Source organism: Nicotiana sylvestris, chromosome 6, assembly GCF_000393655.2.
Source record: "Nicotiana sylvestris chromosome 6, ASM39365v2, whole genome shotgun sequence".
Classification (NCBI taxonomy): domain Eukaryota; kingdom Viridiplantae; phylum Streptophyta; class Magnoliopsida; order Solanales; family Solanaceae; genus Nicotiana; species Nicotiana sylvestris.
Genome location: NC_091062.1, coordinates 137,414,248 through 137,424,256, shown reverse-complemented (window position 1 = coordinate 137,424,256; position 10,009 = coordinate 137,414,248). Strand labels below are relative to the sequence as shown.

General features: G+C 34.5%; 1 protein-coding gene across 1 annotated transcript in view; it reads left to right on the top strand.

The window, feature by feature from the left end:
• The first annotated feature begins 442 nt into the window (after positions 1–442).
• LOC104224561 (uncharacterized) overlaps positions 443–10,009 on the top strand; it is a 46,981-nt gene continuing 37,414 nt past the window's right edge. Inside the window, exons 1-4 of the mRNA XM_070149227.1 lie at positions 443–645; positions 1,601–1,686; positions 2,045–2,481; positions 3,466–3,510. Of these exons, the coding sequence (XP_070005328.1) occupies positions 443–645; positions 1,601–1,686; positions 2,045–2,481; positions 3,466–3,510 (771 nt within the window). The remainder of the gene's footprint in view (positions 646–1,600; positions 1,687–2,044; positions 2,482–3,465; positions 3,511–10,009) is intronic.

Here is a 10,009-nt window from a genome sequence, read left to right as displayed (position 1 = left end):
ATGCTGTAAGATTAAAGAAGAATCTAAAACCTTAATACTAGAAGAAAATGAAGATAGAGATATATTAGAAAAAGACTATACTTTAATAGATATTGAAACACAATTATACAATTTTAAAAGAGGACTACAAAAAATAGGAATAATAAAGAACAAAAAGGATCTAGATAATATAATAAAAATATTAGATGAAATAGAAATAATAGGAGAAAAACCTTTAAAACATTGGGAAAACAATAAAGTTATGTGTAAACTAGATATAATTAATCCAGAATATATAATTAAAACAGCCTCAATAGAAGCTACAAGTCAAGATCTAGAAGACTTCAAAATTCAAATTAAAGAACTTATAAATTTAGGAGTAATACGAAGATCCACTTCTAAACACAGGTCAACAGCCTTTATGGTTAGAAACCATAGTGAAATAGTAAGAGGAAAAACAAGAATGGTAATAAACTACAAAAGACTTAATGATAACACTAGAACAGATGGATATAAGTTACCTGATAAAACAGAACTAATAAATAGAATACAAGGAAAAAGGATATTTAGCAAGTTTGACTGTAAATCAGGGTATTGGCAAGTAAAAATGCATGAAGAAAGCATTGAGTGGACTGCATTTACTTGTTCAGAAGGACACTTCGAATGGTTAGTAATGCCGTTCGGACTAAAAATAGCTCCACCAATTTTTCAAAGAAAAATGGAAAGTATATTTGGAGAATATAAGAGATTTGTTTTAGTATATGTAGATGATATAGTAGTATTTAGTAAAGATATTAAAGAACATTTAGGACATTTACAGACAGTATTTAGATTATTTGTAGATAATGGAATAATAATTAGTAAAAAGAAAATGAAAATATGTACAAATTATATAAATTTTCTAGGAGTAATCTTAGGGGATGGAAAAATTAAATTACAACCCCATATAGCTAAAAAAGCCTTAGAAATGCCAGATAAATTAGATAGTACCAAAGAGCTACAAAAGTTTTTGGGTATAGTAAATTATGCGAGAAATTTTATAAAAGACTTAGGAATAATAGCAGGACCATTATATGGTAAGACAGGATCTACAAGACAAAAATATTTTAACACAGAAGATATTAAATTAATACAAAATATTAAAGAAAGAATAAAAAATATTCCTGATTTAAATATGCCATTAAAAACAAACTATTTGGTAATAGAAACAGACAGTAGTTTTGAAGGGTGTGGAGTAGTTCTAAAAGCAAAACCAAATAAATATAGTGATAAGAGCACAAAAAATATGTGCTTATCAAAGTGGTAAATATAAAGAAAAAGGAAATATGAGTAGTATAGATGCAGAGATATTAGCTGTAATTTACAGATTAAATAGTTTTAAATTATATATATTAAATAAACAAGAAGTAACAATTAGAACTGATTGCGAAGCCATAGTTAAATTTCACCAGAATATAAACGCAAAGAATAGCAGTAGAAGAAGATGGTTAAATTTTATTGATACTATATCAATTATAATCTGGTTTTTGAACATATTAAAGGAAAAGATAATAATTTAGTAGATAGGTTAAGTAGGCTTAAAATTACTGTCAATTAATAAACAAGTATTTTACATGTACAGCATGAAACCAACAGTTTCCAAGACTGAAGACAAAGGGAAGGGCATTCAAGCCTCACCCTCAGATAGATACTTGCAGACAGTATTAGGTAATCTTCATATTAAGCCACATCCTTTGGGAGAACAGACTAATATGGAAAGAATAAATTTTGGAAAACATAATTTAATATTTTTTCCACCATCAAATATGTCATTTAGAGTCCTACCAGAATTTGTCATAGACAGACCTCAACGGTGTTTAATTGATAACTTATGGATAACATATAACAAGAAAGACACTAAATATTTTATAGTGTCTCTTATTGCCTTAGGACAATATTTACAGATAAAAACCAAGATAAAAGATTTAAGTATTATGTGGTTATACATGGTAAGACAAATGGTATTTTTCAGACATGGTTAGAAGTACTAGATTCCATTAAGGATATAGAAAACAACTTTTCAAAGGTTTTAATGATTTTACTAGAGCATTAGATTATGCAAGAGGAATACTAGGACCAAACTACTATATCTCCCCAGCACTCAGACAAAACCCAGAAAAAACCCCTCAATACAACACCCGAAAAGACAATGACAAGATAATATTCTGTGATCATTACTCATCAATGACAAAAGCCTTTAAACGAATAAACCAGAAAAATGAAACCCTGGCACAAGAGAAGACAAAGCTTATGTTGCAGGTAAATGTATTAGAACACAGGGTACAAGCGTTGAGATTTGAATTATCCCAGACTCAAGTAATTTCTCAACAAGACACAGAGATGAACAACCCAAAACAAAGTTCTCCATCTCAAACAAAAATGGATGAGAAGGGTGTGCATTCCCCAATGAATGCATCAAGATCCACTGTATCGGATAATGATACAGCTAGTCCGGTTCAAACGGTAACCGGTAAAGACACATCAAATCCGTTTATGGCTGATGAAGGTCCATCGAGAAGAAGACTACCCAGAACATTAACACAGGGAGAAGTGTTAAAAAATAAGAGTATAATTTCAAAAAAGAAAAAAAATGAAAAATAGAAAATATCATCAAACAGACATTAGAAAACTTTTTTCAAGAAAAGGAAGAACAAGACAAACACATGGTTAAGAATCCAAGTCCAAGTCCTAGTCCAAATCCAAGTCCAAATCCAGAAAGGATCCAAAGTTTAGGAGAAGATGATAACTATGAAGACAACCTAAATTATCAAGATGCTCAAGATCCATATGAAGATGAGTTAGAAATGAGTTTTGATTCAATAGCTATACATAATTTAGACACATAAAAATAAAATCCCAGTTAAACAGCAATTAAAGAGCACCAAAGACAAAGGAAAAGTAACAAGGCTGGTATATAGAGCAATAATGTTAGCGTACCAATGAGAAAAACAAGAAGGTAAAGAAGATGTAACAAGAAGAAATGCTAGCTGTGCTAAAAGATAAAAGTGACAAGTGACATAAAGTAGAGAAGATGTGACAAGAGGTAATGTTAGTTGTGCTAAAAGACAAGTTAAAATTTTGAGTGGAAGAAAAAGTTACAAACACGGAAGGAATCTCCGACAAAGCCATGTGAAGATGGGGCCTAATGAAGTATCCTGCAAGGCTGGACAAGATAGATTTCGAAAGAGTTTGGAATCCATTTTTCAAATCCGTTCCAAAATTTAGCTATAAAAAGGAGAAGAAAACAGAAGAAAAATAAGATACAAGAAGAAGAAAAACACTCTGAAGAAAACCCATCCAACCAACCTTTTCATCATCAACCCCCTTCCAAAACACTTTTGTAAAATATTTCCTTATGAATACTTTAGTAGTTCCTCCTCTAAGCTTGTAAAATAAATAAGTCTTTATGCTTATGTGTGATCGTTTTTAATTCCCAAAGCTCAGTAGATTTTTTCGGGTTTCGCGAAAGGGAAATCTCTCTCCTATAAGCATGTAAGTTACTCATCTTTATCTAAATTATGTTTCTGCTAGATATTACCCCTGTTTATTTTAAATTTTTTTGTTATTCTGTATAGTTTTATGTTCCATGTTCATATGATCGATTATTAGATATCACTCTTAGTATATGGTTAGATTCCCAATTTCTTAACAATTATGATGGATTAACCTGTAAATTTCTATGAGAAATTGGTTAAGTAAAATCCGAAAATAATTAAGAAGGGTCTAAGTGGTTAACCATGGCCGGGGTGAGGTTAAAGAAATAAGAGTTAAGAAAAGTGTTAAATCTTTAAAAGATTGGGAAGAAGAGATGAACAAAGAAAAAAAAAAGAGTAGTAAAGGGGTAATATCAGTTCATAATTTAGATAATATGGTAACTATACAAGTCTATAGAATAAGAGAGAGAGAGAAAGTACCGAGTAGGATTTTCACACATAAGAGTTTAATCACATTTTATATATTTTATTGTTAATGTCCAATAATCGTAATAACTATACAAATCCAGAAAGCTTTGCTAGGAGCCTTACTCAAAGTTTGGAAGAATTTATATTAGACATAGAAATCGGATTTTATTCGATAGTAGATTTGGCCGTACATTTTATATATCTACAATACAATAGTAGTATCTGTTCAGATATATATAGAAAACAACTGCATTTGATATTATTAATATTATCATACCATCAATCATATCATCTATACCATCTAAGAAGACGATTTTAATTTTTAACCCTAACTTTTTAGACGACTTTAACTCTCTCTCTCTCTCTCTCTATATATATATATATATATATTACTGCAGCGTGCAGCTCGATCCATAGAAATATAATCCTCACAACCAGGCCCTCGGCCTCTCTCAGTCATTGACCTCATAATAAGACTCTCAGTCTATCTCAGTCATCAACTCACAATCACTCGGACCATCAGTAAAATAGGGAACCCAACCCAAACAGTTTTCATATTTTTTAAGAAAAAAAGTGATAAAACCAGATTTAAATAATAAACAGGTAAAACATGACTAAGGACATGCTTTCAAAACAAATAGAGTGAGGAAAAATAGTGAAAGTGCCCCTAAGGGTCTCAGCATGTCGGCACAAGGCCCCAAACATGGCATACATCCCAAAATATAATATAAATCTCTAAAACACGGAATATCATAAGATTTCAAATCAAATACGTGACTTAACAGCCGTACGGGACGGACCAAGTCACAATCCCCAACGGTACACCACTCCACGCGCGTCATCTTGCGTGTGCGTCACCTCAAAGTAACACAACGATATGTAATTCGGGGTTTTAAACCCTCAGGACAATATTTACAATCATTACTTACCTCGATCCGATCCAAACTCTAGCCCGCGATACCGTTGCTCCTAAAATCGGCCTCCACGTGCATCGAGTCTATCCAAAATTAGAACGAATACGTCACAATATGCTAAGGGAACAAAGCCCAAGTGAAAACAACCAACACAGGGCACAACTCCCAAATTTACCAAAACCCGAGCCCCAAGCCCACACTAGGAATCGGGTAAAATTTACATTTTCAGAATTCTCATACCCTCACGAGTCTAACCATACCAAAATTATACAATTCCGGTACCATTTGGTCCTTCAAATCATCATTTTATATTTTTGGAAGATTCCACAACTTTTCTTCCCAAATTCCATCCCAACTCACGAATTAAATGATGAATTCAATGATAGATTCATGTGTTCTAGCCAAATCTGAGTTAGAATCACTTACCCCGATGAATTTCTTGAAAAACCTTCGAAAGATCGCCAAAATCCAAACTCTCTAGGTCAAAATATTAAATAAAACCCAAAATCTCATATTTAAAAAGTACCCCACAGATTTCCACCTATGTGGACCGCCCAAAAACGACTGCAGTCCGCACAAAACCAGTGCGGTCCGCACATAAACGAATGCGGCTGCACAGGTTTTCATCTGCAGTGATAGGCTTTAGTATTTTGGCCATAACTTTCACTACAAATGTCCAAATTGCAATATCTTTACCTTTCTGGTAACTAGACACGAAGGGCTACAACTTTCTTTTTTGAATCATCTCAAATTTCCTTGTAGATCAAAAGATATGAGCTTCCAAAGTAGGACCAGTGAAATATTCCCCACCGCAGCCGCACTGCATTTTGTGCGGTCCGCACAGCACCTACCGCGGCCGCACTTCATTTTGTGCGGACCCTGCTGGTGGGTTCCGAGGCCTGCAACTCTTCTGGACCTGCTACAACTATGATTTTCGGCCGGAACCTACCTGGAACCCCTCGAAACTTCAAACCAATTGTACCAACACATCCCATGACATCTTTCAAACTTGTTCAAAACTTTGGAATGCTCACAACAACAACAACAAATAACAAATTTAACACAGGATTTAAGTCTAAGAACTCCAAGAACTCTTAAATTATACTTTCGATCAAAAAGTCTATCAAATCTCGTCCGAATGACCTGAAATTTTGCACACACATCCCAAATGACACAATGGAAATACTGCAACTTCCGGAATTTCATTCCGACCTCTATATCAAAACCTCACCTACCAACCGGAAAACACCGAAATCTCAATTTCGCCAATTCAAGCCTAAACCTTCCACGGACTTCCAAAATGCATTCGATCACGCTCGTAAGTCGCAAATCACCTAACGGAGCTAACCAAATCAGAAAAAGGTTGATATGAGATCATATACAAACAAGTCAAATCTTGGTCAAACCTTTCAAATTTTAAGTTTCAAACTGAGGACTGTTCTTCCAAATTTTATGTCGATTACCCTGAAAAGCAAAACCAATGATTTACATAAGTCATAATATACCACACGGGGTAAGTCATGCCCGAGAACTGGCGGTCAAAGTGCAAAAGCTCAAAACGACTAGTCGGGTCAAAGATAATCTGACGATATGCTTACCTACTGATACTGACTCAGCTGTCTCAATATGGTAATTAAAATAGCTGTCCGGTCCTATAAGGCTCGGTATATATATATATATATATATATATATATATATATATATAACTACTCTGCCGTAGTAGGCTCGCTCATAGGCGCTCAGCCATACTAAGCTCTGTATCTCGACCAACTGGGCTCGCTCATATGAGCTCGGCCACAGTTGGATCGGTATATAACTTACCATCTGATCAGAGGTTGCCCAATAGGGGCCTGCCCATCGATTATAGCTCGATGGTAATAAAAATACTTTACTACTGTATATATAAATTCTCTGCTCTCTTGACTGGAAGAAGAAAAATACTCAATTGAATATGAAGTCCCAATAAGGAGAATATTTTAACTTACAAAACTAGGAAAATATACGTAATTTGCGAGAGTAGCAAAATATACGTAAATTCTGGGATATGAATTTTTCTTGACGAGATCATGCAAAGTGAAGGAAGAGCTTAGCCTTAATATACCTGTACCGATTCTCTTTTGCAAAAATACGTAACGGAGGACCGAAGTAGGGAAGAATTCGTATGATATTCTTGAAAAAGATTGTACCGGGCCATCTTTGACTTAGCATTTCACGTTGGACCTTAAGTCTGCCTTCTCCACTAACTGATATGATATCTCTAGTCTTTATGGTAGTATTGCTTTTGTCACGGTTGTCCAATTGACACGAACATCTCCCTTACTAATCAAACTGGCCATTTTGGTTCGTGAAACTTTGAATCCTGTACTAGCGATGGCATCAAGTCTCAGTGATGCCTCAACGGATTTTAAGTACTTGGTCCTTGGTGGTTCATATTCAAGGGCTAGCAATGGAATCTTCTTGCAAGAGACAAAATAAATCATATTTGAATTCTTCAAAGCACATTTAATAAAAGTGAGATGTGGTTTATGTCTTTTAGACATAATGGACCCATTTCCTAAAATGGTGCTTAATTCACATTATAAGACTTTTGTCAAGTCTTCAAATCATGCCACATACATGTTACTAATGCATGAGTCACCATGATTTTCAAGGAAATCTATCGCGTTATGCCTTATCCATAATATATCTACAACTAATTAGGTAATGTTTCGTTACCCGATAATTAATTAATTACCCGCAAAATTGAGAAGTATTCCCACTTGCTTAAAATATTACTCACTTTTCACATACCTTATACACCTTACTTGCATGGTCATGTAGTACCTTGTATGACACTAGTCTATAAATACCGGATATTTTAGCTCGGGCCATATTTTACCCCAAAATGCCAAACTTTGACAAAATTCATTTTCTTTGACTTACTCCCCCTTTCATCTTCATCAATTTACTAATCGATAATCCTTATAATCTCCAAATAATCTTTTACTTGGACTGATGTCAATTACCTTACGACAAATTTAACGTAAAATACTTCAAGGTGCAACATCGTCGTAACTTAATACTGCGAAGCGTGACATCACCGTAATGTAATACTGTTGGGTGCAACACTATCGTAACTTAATACTGCGAAGCGTAACATCAACGCAATGTATTACTGCAGGACGTAACACCATCATAATATATTACTGTAGAGGGTAACATCATCGTAATATATTACTGTAGAGCATAACATCATCGTAATATAATATTGCGGGACGTAATATCGACATAATATTGCGGGGCATAACATTATTCCCCACTTTGGAACATTCGTCCTCGAATGTTGACTGATGCTCTTATCATTTTCGTAACTTATAGCTCTTGTGAATACCTTAATACTCTTCTTGCCATTTAAGCAGTTGCTCTGTGAATAAATCCAAAGTCTAGGGTATTCCCCCATTTAGTATTTTTGCTCATATCATGACTTGTATTCGAAATCTTCCTAATCTTGCAACTGATGTTACCTCCTGTCATGCAGCTTGTATGACCCTGGCTTTGTAAGTGTACTTATGCGATTCATCTTTCCTTTTTCCTTTTATCTTGTAGTCAATCTCTAGGCCTTACTTTGTATATACAAGGCTTAATAGGATGCCTCTCTGGGCCTCTATAGGTATACTGAAATCCTTTGCTCGATATTTTGTAGAACTTGCGAATATGGCCATATCTTATTTCATAGATCTGGTTATCCATTCATATGACTTTACTGCATTTCATGGGTTATACTATACCATATCTTTTACTTCAATCTATCTTTACTGAGGTATGCTTACCAATCTCCCTGTTACTTTTGTTGCCTATCCTTTAGGTATAAATTTCAGTCCTTTAATGCTCCTTCATTACCGTTCGTCTTAAGAAGGATGGCGTAATCGTATGTCATACTTTGTAACTTGTATCTAACCATTTTTTATTCTCCTCAATGTTGATCTTTAATCCTCTACTTGAAGACTTGAAACTTCTTACGTAATATTTTGTCCCTAGGGCTTACGTTGCATTGAGGAATATTTGAAGTGATTTCCATAATCATATTTCATAGTGTCTCAATGAGGGTATCCTAATTTTGTGTCTCCAGTGAAATCTTTTCTCCTTCTCTTCTTCTATTTTTTTTTTCAAATCATTATTCAAACGAAGGCCCAAACGTCATCCTTTATCTGTCACAATTATACCCTCATTTTATTACTAGGTCAGCATTTCATTCTTTCTAAATGCTATTAATCTTAGATTCCTTTGAGTTTATTCAGGCTATACTGAACTTTCAATAACTTAGAGAAACCATTATCTCTCTTGTTTTCATGGACTTAATCCTGAGGACTTATCCATTCTCGTCACCTTTTCACTTGCCTTTCCTCATCCTTACTCATGTTTCCTTAAAACTTTGTCGCTCTACCATACTTTAGCTTGCGACCTACACATATTCATATATAAACTTTCTTTCAACTTGCTTGCACCATAGATTTCCTTATGTTATTCTGGAATTTCAAGCGAGACATCACATCGTCTCCAAGTTTTCTCTATTTTGTTAACTAGATCTCTCAGTACTTAGAAACCATAGGCTGGAAGACATGCCGCTGACGATGCCGCTATCATTCCCGGTTATTGGACTCCCGTGCTTATAGCCTTCTATCCAAAATATGGACTATTCACAACTTTCTGCATTTGAGTATCTCGTACGTTGTTCACTTTTACCTTACTTACTTAAAATCTCGTATCATATCTTTTATCTCCTTCATAACCTTCCTTCCACCTAGGTGTAATTCACGTCCATAACTTGAAGCTCTATTATAATACTAGCACCTCTGGTACATACACAATCCGGTGGGAGCTTCATACTGAATTCTTATGAGGCTGGTACTTCTTCTAACTGGCTTCCTTGTAGAGACATTATAGATTACGGTTGTTGTGTTATTTCTTTTAAACATATGATATTAAGAGTGATTCTGTCATGTTCTCCAGCACAACTTCTATAATTTTTCTAGGTCTGATAATCAAACTCCTGATTTACTTAGGTAATGAATTCTTTATTTTCCTGTTCCTTCTAATCATCCTTTACGTAGGCTTAAGCTATCTTCCGATCTGTGGCTCATGATATCAGTTATTACCTTAGCCTTTCATGGGCGTTATGGAATATCTGTGATACAA